Source organism: Sapajus apella, unplaced genomic scaffold (genome assembly GCF_009761245.1).
Source record: "Sapajus apella isolate SASKATOON/1434 unplaced genomic scaffold, GSC_monkey_1.0 scaffold1, whole genome shotgun sequence".
Taxonomy (NCBI): domain Eukaryota; kingdom Metazoa; phylum Chordata; class Mammalia; order Primates; family Cebidae; genus Sapajus; species Sapajus apella.
In genome coordinates, this window is record NW_022436941.1 from 13,138,937 (window position 1) to 13,161,631 (window position 22,695).

Below are 22,695 nucleotides of genomic sequence, written 5' to 3' on the forward strand. Positions count from 1 at the left end.
ATCCTGGACATAGCAACAGGCAAAAATCTCATGACAAGGATGCCAAAAGCAATTGCAACAAAAGCAAAAATTGACAAATGGGATCTAATTAAATGGAAGAGCTTCTGCACAATAAAGTAAACTATCAATATAGTGAACAGACAACAGAATGAAGGGAAATTTTTGCAAACTGCATCTGACAAATATCTAATATTCGGCATCTTTAACTTACAAGAAAAAAATACAACCCCATTATAAACATTTAACTTACAATAAAAAAAAACCCAACCCCATTAAAAAGTGGGCAAAGAACATGAACAGACACTTTTCAAAAGAAGGCATATATGCAGCCAACAAGCATATGAAAAAAAGTTCATCATCACTGATCATTAGAGAAATGCAAATCAAAACCACAATGAGATACTCTCTCACACCAGTCAGAATGGCTATTACTAAAAAGTCAAAACATAACAGATCCTGACAAGGTTGTAGAAAAAAAGAAACATTTATACACTGTTGATGGGAGCATAAATTAGTTCAACCATTGTGGTAGGTAGTGTGGCAATTCCTCGAAGATCTAAAAACAGAAGTATCATTTGATCCAGTAATCCCATTGCTGGGTAAATATTTATAGGAGTATAAATTACTCTATTATTAAAGACACATGCACACATATGTTCTTTGCAGCACTATTTCACAATAGCAAAGATAGAATCAACCTAAATGCCCATCAATGGCATATTGGATAGGGAAAATGTGGTACACATGGAATACTCTGCAGTCATAAAAAAGAACAAGATCATGTTCTTTTCAGGAACATGGATGGAGCCGGAGGCCATTATCCTTAGCAAACTAAGGCAGAAACAGAAAACCAAACACCACATGTTCTCATGTATAAGTGGGAGCTAAATGATGAGAGTACCTGAACACGTAGCAGGGAACAACACACACTGGGGTTTATCATTGGGAGGAGGGAGAGGATCAGGAAAAATAACTAATAGGTATTAGGCTTAATAACTGGGTGATGAAATAATCTGTACCACAAAACCCCATGACACAAGTTTTCCTGTGTAACAAACCTGCACATGTACCCCTGAACTTAAAATAAACGGTAAAATAAATAAAAACATATTACTTTTGCTTTTACATTGAATTTTTAAATTGGGAAATGATTATTTCTAGTTCAGGGGCCTTTCTCTAGTCCTATGATTGTATCCCTTCAAGAGTTTTAATCATATTTTATCTAGGCTTTTTTGTATTTTCTTTATTAGCTCTCCTCCATAGTAGAGGCTTATTGCAGTTTTTCAGTTTAGTCTCCTTCTATCTGGGCTGCAATTTTTCTGAGTGGATTGTGATCTTTCTTTGTCTTTTTATACTGAGAGAGTACAGGTTATGACAGGGTAGGGATTTTTCCTTTAGTGACTAGCTCGTGATTAGTTCAGTCCCTTTGTTGTTTGTTTTTTGAGACAAGGTCTCACTCTGTCACTCAGGCTGGAGTGCAGTGGTGCAATCATGGCTCACTGCAGCCTTAAACCCCTGGGCTGAAGCAGTCCTCCTATCTCAGCCTCCTGAGTCGCTGGGAATACAGGTGCACATGCCTGGATAATTTTTTGTATTTTTTTTGTAGATATAGGGTTTCATCATGTTGCCCAGGCTGGTCTCAAACTCCTGGGCTCAAATAGTCCTCCTGTCTCAGCCTCCCAAAGTACTGGGGTTACAAGCATGAGCCACCACACCCAGCCTTATCCCCTTTGTTGATGTAAGTGGCAGAAGGCCTCAGTTCACGAGTCCAAGTAGAGATAGGTTGATGTCAGCCCAGTGTGGAAACTGCCTCTGAGTGCCATCACCTGAGGAACAGTTCGCCTCTTTCATTGCTGCATAATGCAAACAGCAGAAATATTTTTCCCTTCCTTTCTCTTCGTGTATCCACCCAAGACAACTGACTCTCATCATGTACCCTCTCCACCCTGCATTAATTCTCATTTACATCTTTAGCCCCAATCAGCACCTTCTTGTTACCTTCCTGTATGCAGAATCCCTTCTGGTTGTCAAGACGAGACCTTGATTTTTTCTGGATGGCCATATTCTCTAGAATGTTCCCAGGTCACCATTTTCCTCAGAAACTCATGTCCAAATGTTTTAAAAGCATTCCTAATTCCAACTAGATAACATGTTACTGGAAAATATAAACATATTATTGCTTTCCTAAATTACATCTCTATAAATAATATATGTATGAAATTTTGTGCTGGTATAAAAGTAGATCAGATATGGTCATTCAAATGTATAGCTTCTGTAATATTTATTAAATACTTCTGATCTATTAGTCTCATCATTCATCTGGTTATTGCAAATTGCCTCATGTTATTAGCTAATTTTTCATAATAGTAATGTTAGCTAACATTTACTGGGTGCCTAGTCTATGCCAGGCACTAAAGTGTTTTGTATGTATAAAGTTATTAAATTCTCACAAAATTCATGAAATTTATTGTACTCTTACTTCCAGTGGTATTGCAATATAGAAACCAAGGCCTTAAGAGGCTGACTTAACCACAGAACCACAGTCACACAGCTAACCAGATGCTTTATTTCCCCCAACTAAATAATGAAGGACTCAAAAACAGCTCATATCTTACATTTCTCTGCATCCCCAACTGTGCTTGGCATTCAGGCCCCCAGTAAAGAAACAGCTATTGAAAGAAGTAACAATCTTTTACCCATGTTTGATCCCTACCGCACAGTGCTATAATGCAAACGTTTCAAAGATGTTTTAGTCATAAATGAAAGCATTAACATAAGATAACCTAAAGCTAGTTACAGAAGACTTGACTCTCAGCCACTAACCTGAGTTCCACGGATCCAAATATGAATAAAATGTTGCCTCTGTCCTTCAAGAACAAGTAGGCTGAAGGGACAGCCTATATACATGCAATAAAATAAAATGGTACATGTTTTTTAAGTGTGTCTGTAAAGTGCTATGGGGCCACATACGAAAAAATATTTTTTCCATAGGAGCATAAGGTTTTTTCTCTCATTAATCAAAATTAGAGTCAGATATAGAAACACTAGAGTTTTTTTATTAGAAAGTTTATTGTATTAATCTATAAAGTCATTTGGCAATATAAATGACAATGTAGGCTAATAATGACGAAAGTTTATCATCTTTGGAAAATAGAGATAGTTCAACACTGAAAGCATTTTTGTTTGCTACAACCAAGTAAATCCTAATGTATTTTGATTTTTTCTTTTTAAAAATATATATCACAATTCAGTCATATCAAAATGAAGCCTAGACTAAATACTGAACTAGCATAAGCAGACCCAGTGTTAGGACATCAATATTAACAGGACTCTAAAAGGGCAGTTTGCTGTACATCTTTAGTTAATAAACAAGCAACCATCCATACCATGTGATTCACACTTGCATATCCATGTACACTTCCATGATGTGAAGCCTTTTAGATCAGAGTCCCTCTTAAACATTCAGTTTGAATAATAAAGACATGTTGCCCAGAGACAGAAAATTCATCATTTTAAAAAACATAACCTTAAAACTTAATTTTTAATGATTTTGTTTATTTTAAGCATAAAGTGGACTACTAATATTGACATGAATTATAAATGATATTGTGATACACTTGTTTAATTTTTGCAATACTATCACTTAAAAATCTCAATAATTGGCAGTTACTGTGGCTCTTTGGGGATCAAGATGACCACACCTTCATAAAGTTGTTTGCATTTCTCACAACACACAGTCATTACGCTGATGGATTTGGTTTATTCAGTTTATAACTGTCCTGTTACAAAATTCCATGGTTGGTTTTCCTGAAATTGGTGAATATAAATTCCATAAAGATAATACTAAACACATTAAACTCTCTGTAAACATTACTACTATATCATAGGACAGCAATTAATGTCACTGTAAATAATTATAAAATGTGCCTTATTATCACATAATTAACTACAAATAACATATTCTCCTTATTAAAGCAAACATGAGTTATCATTTGGGCAAGTTCTGGTGCACTTATATATAAATACAAATAATTTATAAATTTTCTGACACATCAAGTTCTAAGGAAAGAATAATAGTTTGGCTAACAATATTTTATGGATGGCTTTTGCTAGGTATCTCTAAATTCCTTCACCACAGGATATAGAAAGAAAATTAGTTATAGGGTACAAAATTAACATGAGTTCAAAGGTTATGAGAATAGATTCGCTTGGTATAAAAAGTAACATCACTGTCAAGTTAAATTTAATATATCTGGAAAAGTTCCTAAAGTTTGTAATTTCAGAGGTAAAATTTTGCCAAGGTTCTTTTGTTTTCTCTTTAATTCTCATTCTAACAAAAGTATTCCTTTCTTTACCCAAATTGATATCAAAATATGTACAAAATTTTGCCTTCTCAACCAGACCTCTCCAAATACAACATGTAGTTTTACAACATCCAAATTGCTGTGTGTGTTCTGATGTTTAAAAAGTCCTGAGTAAGCTCTAATAAGAATTGCCTCAGGTACAAATGTCGTTTCAGGACATCAGCTAACTGGAGTGATTTACTTGTCAAAAAGAGCACACAGGAAGGGGCGGCGGTAGCCCTTTGGAGTCCACATCCGTTGTCCAGGTTTCCTGTTAAGTTGCTGTTGCATTGCATGGAAGCTTTCATTTTATTAATAGTGGAATGAGAAAAGAAACAAGTGTTTTTTAAATCTATCTCTAGGGAATAATGGGGAAATTCAAATTGACCATGGTGCTCTGAAGAGATGATCTTTCAAAGAAAAGGGGCAAAATGTCTTATTTTTCCTTACCAGAAAGGATCCCAGATGGCTACTGACTCACACGTGTCTCAATCAGATGCCTATCACCTAGTGAAAAGCCAGCCAGTGGTTAACTATCGGGAGAAAACTATTGTTTCTAAGTCGTGTTCCAGATCATTCCTTACTTCCTTGAGTTGACTTTGGAGTTCCTCAAAAGAAGCAGCCATCAACGGAGTGAGTGTTCTAAGTGTGTCTGCTGTATTATCCATCTGATCAAGCCACCATCACACGTGCAGACATGTGACATGAAATAACTGGATATTCCAGTTTGGTAAGTGGCAGGGACAATGACATGTGCACTACAGAAGGGATGCACATACATCTTTGTTAACTGGCTCACTGAGACAGAATGCCATATAGGATTCCATGTCTTTAAAACATTGAAGACCACTGTACTCTGATGAAGTTGCTTCCTTATTCAGCTTTTCAGTGCCGTTGCTTCGTCAAGTAGATCAACAAAAGGGAAATTGGCTGTCTTGCATTGTCTCAGCATTCTGATATTGCTAGATAAGTCTGGTTTGCTTGGAACCATCCAGATTTAAGCTCATTACAGGATAATTAGTAATAATGCCCTCCATTTACTCTCAAGAGTGTCCCAGTTTGGACAGCCAGTTCTATGATCACCATAATGAGAGTTTTTTTGTAAGATGAGTCTGCGGTACTCATGCAGTAACAATGTTTCCTTTTTGCTCCCCTTCTACCTGGTCTCAGCAAGACTCAGAACCAACAGATCAAAAGGAACTCCATTTTGGAATATTTAAAAGCATCTCTATTTCAGTCATAAGCCAATCACCTATGGTTACTACTATTTTAGTAATGACCAATTTTAATCCATTCAAATTATACATTTTCATCTTGTCCCACCAAAAGAAAAAAGAACAATGAATGAATGCATTTTTATCAATCAAAAGATGAGTGGCAATAATACAAGGAACAATGAACATATAATATTTTTTCATCAACAATCCAAACACTACAAAACATAGAATATGCAACTTAAAAATGGAAATACAAATTAATGAAAAGTGGGGTACATGTCACATTAGCAATGCAAAAGACCAGCTTAAGCATAGTTTCTCTAAATCGACAATTAATAAAAGGAAAGTGCCCTTTCTCAAATATGCACAAAAATATTTCAGTCACCTCTAGGGAAAAATTAATCAAAATGTTCTGCTAATTCTATATTACAGCATGTATTACTAATGGTTTACAAAACTTAAAAGCATCGTCTTGCACTTAAAATTTACAACTTTTATCAATCATTACACACTCATTCCATCCAGTCTGTCAAAAATAAAATTATTTCATTTCTTTATTTATGAAATAATTACTGATATGTTATGAATCTCAAGTGGTGAATATGTATGATGGAGCCAGTGATCAGAATAATGTCATAGATCCGAAATTGTTGAGGGTCAAATAGAGAGAAAAACCACCTTTGCCTGTAACATTTGTGTATTGACTTCTGCAATACTTCCTGCTATTTCTACAATAATTCTAATTATATATTGTCTCATTCTAAACAAAATCTAAGATTTTCATGTTTAAGTTTTCTGTCTCCACTTTTAGAGTATATTCAAAGTCTATCCAGTTATGCCACCTGACAGAATGTTTCCTCTTGCATTCATATTATCCCTACAATTCTGACTCCAGCTGAATAAAGTTAAGAATAGGACTTGACAACATGTTCCTTTTCTTCTACATGTTCAGTGATTCCCACTTTCCTGAAGTAAGTTTTGTGGTAAACTGTACAATTCTAGGTATAGCTCTATGATGCAAATGAGAAAGAAAATACTCAAATTTTAATTTTCCAAGCAACAACGTCAATGTCCACTGCAATCTGTGTCTCCGAGGGAGTTCTGCAAGTTCATGATTTCAGCCAACACCTAAGTCATGCTTCACGGGTATAGTTCTAAAACTAACAGCAATGGCAAATCACATCTCTAACTCCTTCAACTTGAACAAAAAGCACCTATCGTCGGTGTCAGCCTCAGCTTTGAGCTTTCTGGTTCGTGTCCAATAGTTGCCTACTGAGTTGATTAACATTCACATGAAAGTGGCAAAATTGAGGATGGAGAAGAAACAAATTGCAGTTCTGGAAAGGGTTCCAGTGGCTACCAAGTGGTCCTTTGGTGTCATTCACTGCTGCTGCTGCTGCTGCTGCTACTGTCCTCTCGTTTGGGGGAGGATGAACTGTCTCGGACTGGCAGCAGGTCATAATGACAAGGGATGTGACTATTCTTTGGGAGGTCGTATGGATCCTGGGTGAGATGCCCATTATTGCTGAATGCTCCTTGAACAACACTCACTGTAGGTTCTGTGATAACCAAGGACTCATTAATTTATCAGCAATGGAAACATTTTTAAAAAGAATATGGCATTTCTTGCAAATATCAAACACACCAAAGGGAGTTTTAAAAAATATATATAAGAAAATACTGGTTTTAGAAACATCATTTTTAAAATAATCACATAGGGGTGTCAACTCTATGTAGTTGGATCGACTAGCAAACACAAAGTCTGTTCAGAACAAAAGGATGACCACATAATCAGAATGAAGACATCAAGGGAATATACAGAATCCTGGATATAAATCATTGTCTGAAAAACATCTTGGGGATAAAGTAGGCCAAGCCCCTATTCCACAGGTGAGAAGACTGAGGTTTTCAAACCTTAATTCAGTTCATGAAAACACTCAACAAATTCACAACTTTAGGACTTAAGACTCAGGCTCTCAGTTCAGTTCCCAACCAACTGTGGCGGGGTTGTAGGACAGTTTAAAGGAGAATTGTTACTGACTTTCCAAAAATAAATTTAGTTCACTTTGACTTCCATTTTTAAAAGCTGGCCTGGCCAGGCGTAGTGGCTCACACCTGTAATCCCAACACTTTGGGAGTCCAAGGCAGGTAGGCCATGAGGTCAAGAGATTGAGACCATCCTGGCCAACATGGTGAAACCCTTTCTCTACTAAAATACAAAAAATTAGCCAGGCATGGTGGCAGGCGTCTGCGGTCCCAGCTACTCAGGAGGCTGCAGTGGGCCAAGATCGCGCCACTGCACTCTAGCCTGGTGGCGGAGCAACACTCCATCTCAAAAAAAAAGCTGTTTTAACACTTTAAAAATAAATTATTTTATATATTTTTCCCAGGGACATATCTGGCATAAAACGAATTACTAGTAGTAAAGAAGTAGGCACTTCATTTACAAGTAGCAAAGAATATTTTAAAGTTAAAATCATAAATACTAAGAGAAATGTAGAAATAGAGACAAAAAGAGAGAGAGAGAGAGAAATGAAAATCTATAGCCCTATTGTTTAGCCAATGGTAGTGGTAGTATGTTTTATCATTTCCCAGATGGTATTCGTAAAAGACAATCAAAATAACTCCAATTTTAAATTGAATTCATGTTAATTTGAAACACATTCACATCAGAGAATACTACTGCTATATTGGACAAGTTTAAAAGTAAAATGTTTCAATCTCGCTAAATGCAATATATTAATATAATGAACCAGGAAATGGAATCACCTGTTTAATCCACTTGAACCATTTGTTTTGGCTAAGTAGATATATTAGCTAATATGATACATATGCTATCCACATGTGTGCCAAAGTATTCACTATGGTTACAAAACAAAAGATGAATGACTAGGTGAAAAATAAAGAAAATTTAAATTTTTCTAAATGATATTTTCCCTGGAAAATTTCTTTGGTACCAATTAATATGATCACTATAAACACAGGTTGCATCTATTAATAAAATATGGTGGCAAAACCCCATCTCTACTAAAAATACAAAAAATTAGCTGGGTGTGGTGGTGCATGCCTGTGGTCTCAGCTACTTGGGAGGCTGAAGTGGGAGGATGGCTTGAGCCCAGGTGGTGGAGGCTGCAGTGAGCCGAGATCATGCCACTGCACTCCACCTGGGTGGCAGAGACCCCATCTCAAAAAATAAAATAAAATAAAATAAAATAAAATAAAATAAAATATGTACCATTATTTTTAATAAGATTTCTATGATCTGCAACTATTATATTCATAATGACTTTAAAATTGTTTTAAAAAACTTATGCACTAGGTTCTTTCTATGGCTAGGAGAACTCACCAACTTCATAGACATTCTTGTTGGCTGAAGTTGAGTTATTGATCTCTGCATATGGGGAATCTCTTCGTGCTGGTGATTTCATCTCCACATAACCACACTCTGAGTTTTTAGGGATAAGTACAGGTGGGTCTTTAATGGTGGCATATGGGTTTTCAGAACTGCTTAGGGAGCAGTTACTTGAATTATATTCAGAATTCTTTCCCAGGTCTGTGAAGAGAAACAGGAGGGGAAAGCTAATGCTGTGTCATTGGCAACACCATTTCTGAGTGATAACTTCCTTTTTTTCTTTATAGCTAGGTTTTCATAACATTATACACTGAAAATAATACTATACGTTTTTCACTTGTTTTGGAGAGAATTTACTATAAAATGACCCATCTGTGAAGCAATTTTAGCTCCTCTCCAAGATGAGTACTGACATCAACATCATGTATCTGATTTCATTTTTATGATCACATTCAAATATAATCAATTACATTCTATTTTATTAGTAGAAAATTTGCTGGAGTTAAGTGAAGAAACCAACTGTTGATGGCCCCAGGAATACCAACCAGGGCTCTATTATCATGACAAGAAGGCATTTGTGCTGGGAGGACTCTTGGTAAAAGCTCTGTACTGGGCACCGAAGCACACACACCTATCCTAAAGAGCAGACCTTGGTCAGTAGGTAACCACGCGGATCTTTCCTTATTATCCCTGCTGTTTCCCTTCATATGTTTCTGTCTTCCCATAAGCCATATTTCTTTCAAAGGAAATATGAGTGTTTCCTCAGCAAAGTGAATCTTTTGTTCTTCAAGACTTAAATTCTGCCAAGGTCCACCTCTGGTCACTTTTTTGATGTCAGTCACACATTTGTGTGTTTCGTGTAGTAACTGGCCACACTAAAAATTCTACATTTTCTCTTGCCACTCTTGCTAGTTTAAACATTATTTCAGTCTTTGAGATTTAAAAAAAATTAATTGTGCTTCTGATTCCTTCCTCAAATTTACACCATACCTTTTAAGGATTTTCCCATATAGCTTCTGTCAAGTCCAAAAGCACCTGTGATAAAGGAAGAAAAAAACACCCAGTGAAAGCTGAAAGGAAGAAAAACCCCATCCAACATTCCAAGGTCCTGGAAGAGGATTCCCCATTCAACAACCAACCAAGGCTGCTATTTTCAAGCCTTTACACAAGATCAGTTGTCCCAGATGTCCCCAATGCTTAGAATTAAACACACACACCTTTGATCATTCACCTGGTCATTTACAGTGACTCAGGAAAGCCTACTCAAAACACGATAGAAACTGAGGCCCAGAGATAAATCAGTATACTTGATTCAAGTTGCACAGTGGAAAGAAAGGATACAGCCAAGACTAGAGTTGACATTTCACACCTATGTGCAGCTCTTTCAAGGCTCTGATGGTTTTCAAATAGTTATAATCATTACTCAGTTATATTATTATCTTCACTATAAGCGTGTTTTCTGGAGACTGGAAGCTTTGAAGACTGTTGACTAACACTTTACAGATGGTACTAGCTCTTGCCCTTCTTTATTCAGCTTTTGTTTTATCAATTTGACTTTTCCAGGTATGGGGACATAATTGTGTACGAGCCTAAATAAACACAAAAATCTGCTTTCTTGTTTGAAAATGGCTGGCATTTATTTGGTGAAGGTGGGGAGGGAAATAGAATAAGAGTGTTCCCGCTCATGCTGAAAACAATTGAGAGAACGCGCAACCACTTACAGATATCAATCAGGTCACAAACATGTTGTATAAAATATAAGCATTTAATCACAAATTCATACTATTACAAACAAATAAGAGGACATTACCTAGTCCATGTTATACTATCTGGTGTATACACGCAAAATTGCATTGTTAACACTGCATGGGAATCAAGTATTCTATTGGAGCTGTGTTGTCACAAAGGAGAAAACTACAGATTGGAAGACAAAGGAATTAGATGTCATCGCTTACTGGCCATATGACTTTGGGCAAGATGTTCCACTCTCTGAGTGTCAATTTTCTCATCTCTAAAAAGGGGAAAACAAAATTTGCCTTCCAGCCTTCCAGGGTTTCTGTCATCATTTAGTAAAACAAAGCATATGAAAAGGCTTTGTAAACTTTGAAGCACCGTACAAATGAATTGCGTCAATTAGTCTAACAGTACTACCCTTTGCTTCAGTCTTTCCTTAAGCACTCCATGGCATTTTCTTTTTCATATCTAGTACTTCAGGTTCTGGGGTTCATGTGCAGATCATGCAGGATTGTTGCACAGGTACATACATGGCAATGTGGTTTGCTGCCTCCATCCCCCTGTCACCTATATCTGGCATTTCTTCCCATGTTGTCCCTCCCCAACTTCCCTACCTCCCACTGTCCCTCCCCTAGACCCCCCCACAGACCCCAGTGTGTGATGCTTCCCTGTGTCCATGTGTTCTCATTATTCAACACCTGCCCATGAGTGAGAACATGTGGTGTTTGATTTGCTGTTCTTGAGTCAGTTGCTGAGAATGATGGTTTCCAGTTTCATCCATGCCCCTACAAAGGACATGAACTCATTTTTGGCTGCATAGTATTCCATAGTGTATATGTGCCACATTTTCCTTGTCCAGTCTATCATCGATGAGCATTTGGGTTGGTTCCAGGTCTTTGCTATTGTAAACAGTGCCGCAATGAACATATGTCTGCATGTGTCTTTATAATAGAACGATTTATAATCCTTTGGATATATACCCAATAATGGGATTGCTGGGTCAAATGGAATTTCTATTTCTAGGTCCTTGAGGAAGTGCCACACTGTCTTCTACAATGGTTGAACTAATTTACACTCCCACCAACAGTGTAAAAGTGTTCCTATTTCTCCACATCCTCTCCAGCATCTGTTGTCTCCAGATTTTTCAATGATCGCCATTCTAAATGGCAAGAGATGGTATCTCAATGTGGTTTTGATTTGCATTTCTCTAATGAACAGCATTTTTTCATATGTTTGTTGGCCTCATATATGTCATCTTTTGAAAACTGTCTGTTCATATCCTTCCCCCATTTTTGAATGGGTTTGTTTTTTTCTTGTAAATCTATTTTAGTTCTTTGTAGATTCTGGATATTAGCCCTTTGTCAGATGGGTAGATTACAGAAATTTTTTCCCATTCTGTTGGTTGCCGATTCACTCTAATGACTGTTTCTTTTGCTGTGCAGAAGCTGTGGAGTTTGATTAGGTCCCATTTGTCTATTTTGGCTTTTGTTGCCAATGCTTTTGGTGTTTTGGTCATGAAGTCCTTGCCTACACCTATGTCCTGAATGGTTTTGCCTAGATTTTCATCTAGGATTTTTATGGTGTTAGGTCTTATGTTTAAGTCTTTAATCCATCTGGAGTTAATTTTAGTGTAAGGTGTCAGGAAGGGGTCCAGTTTCTGCTTTCTGCACATGGCTAGCCAGCTTTCCCAACACCATTTATTGAACAGGGAATCCTTTCCCTATTGCTGGTTTTTGTCTGGTTTGTCAAAGATCAGATGGTTGTAGATATGTTGTGTTGCCTCCAAGACCTCTGTTCTGTTCCATCGGTCTATATCTCTGTTTTGGTACCAGTACCATGCTGTTTTGATTACTGTAGCCTTGTAGTATAGTTTGAAGTCAGGTAGTGTGATGCCTCCAGCTTTGTTGTTTTTGCTTAAGATTGTCTTGGCTATGCGGGCTCTCTGTTGGTTCCACATGAAGTTTAAAGTGTTTTTTTTTCCGTTTCTGTGAAGAGGGTCATAGGTAGCTTGATTGGGATAGCATTGAATCTATAGGTAGCTTGATTGGGATAGCATTGAATCTATAAATTAATATGGGCAGTATGGCACCATGGCATTTTCAATCATCTTTTAAAAGAATATTACAGGCCAGGTGTGATGGCTTATGCCTGTAATCCCAGCACTGTTGGAGGCCAAGGTGGGTGGATTGCTTGAGCCCAGGAGTTTGAGACCAGCCTGGGCAATATGGCAAAACCTTGACTCTAATCTTTTAAAATACAATGCAATACAATAAGAATGTTACAGACTTAGGTTAAAAGCAGAGAGTAAAGTAACAACTAGCAATGAACAGCCCAAATAAGTATTCAAGAATGTTAAGTAAATCTTTGCCATTGTGCTTGCATCTCAGAGTGATGTTAAGCTCAAGTTCTGATGGTGGTCCTACAGAGGTCACTGGGTAAGCCCACACTGTTGTGGAGAAGGAAGCAGCCTCTAAAGGGAATATTTTCCCCTCTTGAGCAAACTGTCTTGCATCTGGGTTGTGGAGACTCTAACCAAGCCCACAGCTTGGGGGAAAGGCACAGGGTTATGCAGGAAGGCAGCATAAATGGGTGTGTAATGAAGAATTAACCTTACCAAAGAAAGCACTGGCCTTTGCCCTCAGTTCCTGGGAAGTGATCTCAAAGTCCTTGGACTGTCCTGCCCAACAGGAGTGCTTTTGTTTACCTGGGAGCCCAGGGCTACACTGGATAGTGTAACAAAGTGATTTATGGTGGGGAGTTTGGGCCATACGGTATCATGGCCAACTCTGGAGGGGAAAGGCTAAAGGTCAACCATGTCTACATAATGGGAGTCAATCACATCTATATGACTGAGCCCCCCAAAAACTCTGGATACAAAGGCTAAGGTGAGCTTCCCTGGTTGGCCATACTCTGCATGTGTGGTCACCCACTGTTGCCAGAAAAAGTTAGCATTTTCCATGGCTCCACTGGGACAAGAAGACCCAAAAGTCACGCTTTGAACTTTCCTGAACTCTGTACCATGTGTCTGCTCCCTTGGCTGATTTTAATCTGTATCCTTCTGCTGTGATAAACTATAACCATGAAAACGCCTATTCAATGAGTTCAGTGAGTCCTTGTAGCAAAATGTTGATCCTGAGGATGGTCTTGGTGATCCTCCAACTTGTAGCTCATGTCAGAAGTGAGGGTGGTCTTCTAGAGCGTGGTAAAGAGGACCCATGAAGATGGGGCACAGTCTGTGGTCTCTAAACAGCTTTATCAAGGAGCTCTGTCTATGCTCCTCTTTGCCAAACACCCTTGGCCATCCCCAGAATATAGCAAAGTCTTGTTAAATGTCCATTTTAATCATAGCTGTGCAATGGCTAGCCTCCCCCCAAGATGTGAAAGAGAGAAGCAGCATGGAGCAGATAGCAAGTTAAGGAATAAGAGCTGGGGCTATGAGGCCAGACACCCCTGCCAGATTCTCTCTTCATTGCCTTGGAGGATCAGGGAGCTGTTTTAAGGAGGGAGCAATCCAGATTCCCCATAAACTCCCGTATGTACCAATCCCTGGGGCAGGGCTTTCAAATGCTTGGTTTAATTAAATTCACACAATGAACCAGTACACGGTTATTACTCCCATTTTACAAATGAACAAATCAACTATGAAAGGGTAAGTGACTGGCCCAGTGCCATCTCAGGGCTTTTTGTGTCTAGTTCAAGGCTCTTTCAGATACCATCGTGACAACTATTCCATCATTTAAAACACCTGTACGCTTTATCATCCACAACATGCCTGACTCCGTCCTTTGTGAAGAAGAACTTTTTCTGTGCAACAAATTTAAAGGGATCTTAAATGCAGAATTACACTTGAGTGAGAACAAACCAAGAAGATCCAGATTTTCCCATGAAGATTCTACATTCCTAACACTCAGTCCTTTGGGTCTCATTGAGCCAGAAAGCTGAGACATTTATATGTGACCAGTGCAGTGATTCTGTATCTACTGGAGGCTTCACAGTGGTCTAAGATACAACAAGAGGACTTTTCTTTCACTAGTGCTGGTTGGTATTTTGCTAAATATTAATTCATATATTCCTTTGAGCTAAATTAGAAATGTAATTAAGACTCCTAAAACATCTCCTTTAATGTTACATGATGTTACCAATAAGCATATTGTGAGTCTGGTATATAAGTAATTTTACTGTGGTTGTAAATACACATTCTATTGATAAAAATGGTATAGATTGCAGATAAAAGGAATTTGTACAGTGAGCGTGATAATCACTACACTATGAAAAGGACTAAGAATTTGTATCCACCGCTAAAACATTTTTATTCCATAGAAAGAGGCATTCCCACAGGGATCTGACACTGTTCTTACAGAAGAAACAGTGTTTAAGGGCAGCAGCCAGAAGACCAGCTTTCAAATCCAGCTTTACCCCTTTCCTCCTATAAAATTTCAGACAAGAGGTTAACCTCTCTGTGATTCCCAGTTTATTTCTCTACAAAACAAGATTCATGGAAAAGCGTCCACCCAGGAGGACTGTCAAATTTAGCAAATAGGCCAAGTGCAGTGGCTCATGCCTGAAATCCCAGCACTTTGGGAGATCGAGGCGGGCGGATCACTTGAGGTCAGGAGTTTGAGACCAGCCTGGCCAACAGGCAGAAACCCTGTCTCTACTGAAAATGCAAAAATGAGCCAGGCATGGTGGTGCACATCTATAATCCCACCTGCTGGGGAGGCTGAGGCAGGAGAATCTCTTGAACCCAGAAGGCAGAGGTCGCAGTAAGCAGAGATCATGCCACTGCACTACAGCCTGGATGACAGAGTGAGACTGTCCCAAAAACAAAAACAAAACAACATAAAACAAAAATTAGCAAACAAAAAGACACAAAGGTCAGTTATATTAAAATTTTAAATAAACAACAAATAATCTTTAGTGTACAGGCCATGTAATATCTGTGATTATATTTATGCAAAAAATATTTGTTATCTATCTGAAATTCAAATTTAGCTAGGATTTCTGGCCCCTACCTCCAAATAAATGTACGTGAAAGGATTTGTCACCCACAAGATGCTGCACGCCTGTAAGTTACTATATCATCAAACTCCTCTCTGAAAATATGGGGTACAGGCTTGGAAACTACAGCACATAATTAATGGTATATCACAGAAGTTCTTTACATGTGGACCAAGAATTCCTTCCCCCTTTTCAGGAGGCCTATGAGATCAAAACTATATATATATATATATATATATATATTTTTTTTTTAAAGAGATGGGGTTTTGCTATGTCATCCAGATCAGACTCAAACACCTAGGCTCATTCTCCTGCCTCTGCCTCCCAAGTAGCTGGGACTACAGGCCTGTGCCATTGTGCCCAGCTGCAAAACTATTTCCATAACAATACAACAACATTACTTGCCATTTTCACTCTAATTATCTTTCAAATGTACAGTGGAGTTTTTCAGAAGCTACATGAAGCATGGGACCCAAACCAACTGAACGGAAAAGCAGACATGACAATCTAGCTATCTTCTGTTAAGTCAGACGCTGAGGAAATTTTCTATAAAAATGTAAAATAGTGTTGCTCTTCTCATTAACTTTGGGTGGTTCTGGAAAATGTAGTGATTTTTTTACAAAAACACAATTTATGTTACCATGAAATGTGATGATTATTGTTAATTTAAATTAATATTCTATTTTTCTTGTTTTTATTTATATATTAAATTTCATTATCATAATAAATTTCATTTAATATGATAAATATAAATAGATGTAGCCCTTATCAACAGAAGCTTTTTGGAAACCTCAAGAAATTTTAACAGTGTAAAGGAGTCCTGATTTCAAAAATTTGAGAACCACTGATCCACTGTATTCCTGTTGGTATTTCTGTTTTCTCACCTGAAAGGGAAGGAGATCTCAAGTACAGATACCCTATATCAAAAGAGAACAAGAAGGAGTTCATAGCTGGGAGCCAAGCTCACAGGGTCCAATACTAGCTCTAACATTTCACAGGCAATGAGGCCCTGTGCAAGTAACTTAACCTCATTATGACTCAGTTTCTCAACTGTAACATGGAGATGGTGATAACATTAGAGTACTTGTGAGAATTAAGTTAACAGGCATAGAGCTAGAATGTAAGCTACGAGTAGGCAGTAGCTTTTTGATCAATTCCTGGCACACAGTAGGAACTCAATGTTTGTTGAATAGATAAAGCCCTGGGGACAGTAGTTAGCCCTGTACAGGTGTTAGACATAATTCTGTTATTGTGCTTTTTGATGCAAGTTTTCAGTAGATCACCTCGGCACAGACAGAGATCTGTGACTGTTTCAGTGACTGATATGCAGGTCACAGTGCTGCTGGGGACATGCAGGACACAGTGCTGCTGGGGACATGCGTTGGGAGAACTTACCGAGCTCGTTGAGGTAGCCGCCGTGCTTCCAGTCAGCCGGCAATGTCCCAGTGCAGTCTCCCACGGGGCCTCTCTTCCCAGGGTTCACATTTTTAAGATTCACGAACAGTTGATTGTTTTTTGACTGTTAAAAATATAAACAATGAAAGACTTAAAAACAAAATACCGTGCAGCACAGCACAGCGTTATAGAACTGGGGAGAAGTCCAGGGCACATATTGAGGACCAGGCCTTTTAGGGGGCTGAGCTCAGACGCCGAGGTGACTGCTTGTAACCTGGTGGGACTTGGAAGCTAACAGGAGCTCATGTCCTTCAGTCCCAGCAATTGCCTCAAGATCTTCATTTCACTCTGTCATCCTGTGCCAATTAGACCTTTTTTTGGATTTATATACATGTAACTTTGAATTGGAAGAAAAAGTGAATTCTTAGTCTAAGCCCTCCCATCAAAAATTGTATGTTTGTGTGAGTCACAGGTGACTCTGAGCAGCCTTCCTAGGCATAAACACAAGGATAACATTACATGCTTTGCTTCTGTCTCTGACTTTGTATGAGAACAAATAAAATGATGAATGGGAAAGTCTCTGGAGAATGTGAAATGCTATTTAACCATGAGGCACTATAATTAAAACCTATAGCTGCATTAATTAAATTACAACTGGATTAATTTAATGAGCTTGATTTTTTCCTAATAGAGCACTGGAATTAGACAATGGAGATTAGAAATATAATTTGGGTATGATTGGAAGAAAGAGATATTTGAGATTTCAGAGCATTGTGGTGAAGACCCAGGGGTAAGTTGGGTGCTATTAAAGGAGCAGCTCTGGGTTCTAGACAGCTCTGTCTCCAACCTCTCTGTGACTCAGTTTCCTCATCTGTAAAATCAGCATAATAATCACTCTTGATTGGTGTGAAGATTAAATGAGTTTGTATTTTTTACGTGATTAGAAATGCTTGGCACATAATAGTAGGTTGTTGCTATGTGACCACTAACTCACAAAAGTATCAATTTACATGGTTCAGCCCAAATCGCGCGTGTTACTGTTGCTGTGACTAAAGCACAGGTGGCCAGGACAGGGTCCTAGAGGACGGGCAGTCAGAAGGGATGCACGTGGAGATCTCGCCCACGGCTGATTCTGCTATAGGTCTTTACGTTTTTGTTAATGTCCTTATGAGTCATTATTTTAAAATCTCATGAAAAATTAGAAACATTTTTCTAAAGCGGTGTAATGGAAACAGTACAGATCGTAGAGACAGAGAGACTTTGGCTCAAATAGCAGCTGCCTCGCTTCTTATCAGGCAGCTATGGCTGGAAATGGCTTAAACTCCCTACTACTCAGGTTTTTGTCAGTGAACATGAGATTCCCAAGGCACACCCAGAGGACTGTTTACAGGAATAAATTAGATAATATATGTAAAGGACCTAGAACAGCCTCTGGTAAACAGCAGCCCTCAATAAATGCTGGTTCGCTTCCTCTCTCCCCGGCCCACTTTCAAAGATGTGAGCCAATTCCTCTCACCTTCGTGACGGTCATCCTGTCCCTGTTGTTGACGTGAGGGGATGTGGCACACTGGGTGAGTGTGTGGTAACTGGGATTGGTGAAGTAATGGCTATTAGCGTTTCCACCATTGCTGTGAGGAAGGGTTCCTGCAAGGAGACAAGGAAATGGTTAAGGCGGCAGGCTCCCATAAATGTGTGTGAAAAAAGGGAATCAAAATAACAGAACAAATGTCTGGACTGCTTCCATATCACAAGCTAGACAGAATCTCCTCCTGCCCAGCCTACTTAGCAAAGCTTCTAGAAGCAACAGATCACTGCCTTCCTAACTGTCTTCTTGGAAAAGTATGAAAGTCTTGTGAACAAATGTGAACCTGAGAGAACCAATCCTTTAAGATCCACAGGAGTGGCTAACTAGGCCTAAATTTAAAATAGAGTCAAGAAGGCCTTTGCTAAGGGTCACACCTGTACTCTGAGTTCCTGAAAACCAGCAGCTTTTTATCTTTGGGTCTTTCAGAGCTCTGCTGAACCAACCAATTAGAACTTACCTGCCTTAAATAATCAGGGCTCAGCTTTATCAACCAATCAGGGTTCAGCTGTATCAACCAGCCAGAACTCAGCTGCACTGACCAATTAGAATTAAACCAGTTTCAAGCCTTCATTTGCATAAATGTACCTGATTGGAAGCTGGGAGGGGACTTTTGATATAAAACCCAAGCCTTCCCTTTGTTTTCTGAACTGCACCTTCGTTTTACACTAGCTGGAAGTCCTGGGTTTGCAAACTGTTCACCGGAGTAAAATATCTTTCCTCCAAATTCCTTTTCAGAGAACTTTTGTTCACAGTATCCACAGACAACTGCTGTTTGCTTTGGAGGTTGTACAAGCTGGGAAGGCATCATTTGAAGCTACTCTGCAACTTTCTTTTTTATAAACACTTGAGTGCTTGACACAATAATTCTGCACTGAAAATGCTCTTCTACATAAATCAGCTACTTCTCATATTTCCAGAGAATTTTGTAGTTTTAAACATGTAACCAATCAAAAGGCCTTCAACAATCACCCCAAAATTAATAAAGATTTTAAGCTTTTAAATTCCTCCATATAAGTGGTTATTTCTCCTGATAATTGATTTTATATAGATTATATATATATATATATATATTTTCCTTTTACAGAGCCTTGTGACAGGAAAAAAATCAAAAGAGTTTTCCTAAAGGGCTGTCTTGGTTCTTGCTAATACCAAAAAGGTGTTTCTGATGTAACTTGGTTCCCTCTAGTTAATGATTCGGGTAGGCCTAGGGAGAAGCTGGGAAGCACATAGAAAGTTCCCATGTTCAGAGACAGGAGAACTATTCCACCCCACTGATCCATGACCTTGGTAAAGTTATCCTGTCTTCCTTCCCACCCCCTCTCACATATGAAAAAGGCTTGAGGCTAGATTGAAATTCCCTAAATCTAAAGCGCAAACACAATGAACTCAATTTTAAAACCCTCATAGCAAACCACAGAATGACAATTTACTATTGTTGGAATATAAAACTCACCTCTAGCAATGTATACCTTTTCCAAACATAAAACTCTCTCAATGAGAATTGACAGAAACAATGGACAGCACAGCCAAACACCCAATTGTAAAGAAACAGGATGAAATTTAACTTTTCAAGAAGCAAAATATCTCTCCTGCCTCTGGTCTTACCTGAAATGGTATAATCTGCATTGATGACCCTCATAGCAGGGGTGTAGGTAACTGCTGGCATGCTTGAGTCCTTTCCCTTCTGCTTGTGTCTATAAATAATGAACAATGCCAGTAGGAAGAGAACAACTAGGACAAGAACGATGATGCCCGCAATGGCCCCGATCTGGTAGGAATCAGCAGGGAGGGCAGTACTGGTTCGGCTTAAGCTGTTCAGATTTCCAACAATGATAACACCAGCTAGAAAAAGAAGAGAGACTTGAGAAAGGATGACAATGCGCTGGATAAATGTTTGATCTCTACTTACAAAAACCTCCTTCTGTGCTAATGCCTGCATATTTTCAGTTCATAAAACATTAATTTGGAAGCAGAGCAGGAAGAAAAAGCAAACATTCCTCATTGTCAGATGTTGTTGGCCTATCCGTGCCCAAAGAAGGGCTGCTGTAAGCCTCAAAAAGAGACAGAAGCTGGGCACAGTGATGTGTGCCTGTAGTTTTAGCTACTCAGGAGGCTGAGGTGGGGGAACTGAGGTAGCCTAGCAGTTAGAGACGAGCCTGAGCAACATAGCAAGACCCTGTCTCTAAAAAATATGAAGAGAAAGACAGGATTTTTCTGAACTCAAAGAAATTCAACCGTAGGGTTTGAGACTTCTTATATATTTCAGATTAAATACTTAGACTGGCAATTAATTTGGGGTAACAATTTACCTAATTTTTATTTTGCTTTATTATTCAATACTGAGTTTATGCAGTTAAATGCTAAATGTCCCAACTGCTTAACCAAATGTCTATCCTTACCATTTCTAAGAGTAATTTTCCTTCTAAGCAAGCATAACACCATTATAAATCTAGTCTAAGAACAGGATTAGCCTTTTGCTAATTTCAATGGGCCTTTTACCTCAGAAGATATTTTTCATCCAAAGTTATTCTCCATGACAGAAAGATTTGTCCTGATAATACCTGATAGCATGACCCTAATACCGTACTCATTAAATTCAAAATTCAACATTACATAGTTTTTCCTTATGGTCCATCAAGTGAGGATGCTAAAGGCATGGGTTGAGATTCAAGAAATCTGGCATCTAAAAAAATTGACCTAGATATTCTGAACTTTCCCTTAAGCTTTCAGGCTGCAGTTTTATCATCTATAAATGAGAAAAGAGGCCTCTCACGTCACTGCTTCCAGTTCAAGTAAATGTTCCTATGATTTTATGATTCTAAATGCTAGAGGACCTTCTCACAAAACGATCTGCCGTGAAACACAGACCACCAAGGACAATGTAGTGAGATTACAGAGTATTTGCAATAATTATGTGGCCATGAAATATCATATTCTATTGTTATGACAGTCAAATGTAAATCATGAGCATGTGAAGTTAAATGCTGTAAATATTTACATGGTCTGCAGTTTAAGCTGACTCCGTCTATGATAGTGTATCAGTTTTCTAAAGCCTTTTATAACCTATCTGCTTATTGCCTACCAGGGACTACCACATGCAGTAGAAGCTGTGGCTCTCTGGAGGGCATGCTTCAGAACCATCAGAAGCACTTTCTCAGAGTCCCCAACCCCAAATTTAGAATTTCCTAGATGGAACCACGCATATGACAATTATGGTCATTGTGATACACACCCCAGTTAAAAACAAGGGGCATCAGTTTTACAAAAAGTTAAATATATGCCTACCATATAACCCCAATTATTCTACTCCTAGGTATTTACCCAAGAGAAATGAAAGCACATGTCCATGCAAAAACTTGATTCACTCTTGTTCATAGCAGCTTTATCAGTAATACAATTGGAAACAATCCACATGTCCATCAGCACATGAATAGGTAAAGAAATTATAGTATATCCATACAATGGAATACCATTCAGCAATGAAAAGAACTGAACTGTAGCCGTATGTGTAGCAACATGGTTCCATTTCAAAATAATTATGCTGAGTAAACAAAGCCAGACCCCAAATTTTACAGTATAAAAATTCATTTCTATAAAATTCTAGAAAATGAAAACTAGTCTATAGTGACAGAAAAGAGATGAGTGGTTGCCTGGAGCACAAGGGATGGTAGAAGTAGGGAGGGGCATGAGGAAACTTTCATGGCGATGAATATTTCATGTAGAATGGTGATGGTTTCACAGGTATATAAAAAGTTCAGATTTTACTAAATTGTATACATTAAATAGGTGTATTTTTTGAGTATCAATTACACCTCAATAAAGCCAAAAAAAAATTCACAGACCCAATAGAAAGTTCATGAGTTTTGGAATAACAAAAATCTGGCATAAAAGCTGTGACATATTCTAGTTATCAGCTGTGTGACCTTGGGAAAATTAACCTCTTTAAGCTTTTGTCTCTTTATTTGCCAAAAAGCAACAATAAGGGATCCATCTGGCAATTAAATAAGTCACCAATTATGCCAGTTTCAACTGTGGTGAAGATGATGCTAGATAACATAAATGAAAATACTC

At 38.3% G+C, this 22,695-nt stretch overlaps 1 protein-coding gene across 1 annotated transcript in view; it reads right to left on the reverse strand.

Annotated features, from left to right (window-relative positions):
* Nucleotides 1-3,050: 3,050 nt before the first annotated feature.
* MEGF10 (multiple EGF like domains 10) overlaps nucleotides 3,051-22,695 on the reverse strand; it is a 169,047-nt gene continuing 149,402 nt past the window's right edge. Inside the window, exons 20-25 of the mRNA XM_032263422.1 lie at nucleotides 20,230-20,466; nucleotides 18,556-18,683; nucleotides 17,040-17,163; nucleotides 9,903-9,947; nucleotides 8,907-9,113; nucleotides 3,051-7,119 (exon numbers count right to left, since the gene is read on the reverse strand). Coding sequence (XP_032119313.1) covers nucleotides 6,938-7,119; nucleotides 8,907-9,113; nucleotides 9,903-9,947; nucleotides 17,040-17,163; nucleotides 18,556-18,683; nucleotides 20,230-20,466 — 923 coding nt within the window. The 3' untranslated portion in view covers nucleotides 3,051-6,937. The remainder of the gene's footprint in view (nucleotides 7,120-8,906; nucleotides 9,114-9,902; nucleotides 9,948-17,039; nucleotides 17,164-18,555; nucleotides 18,684-20,229; nucleotides 20,467-22,695) is intronic.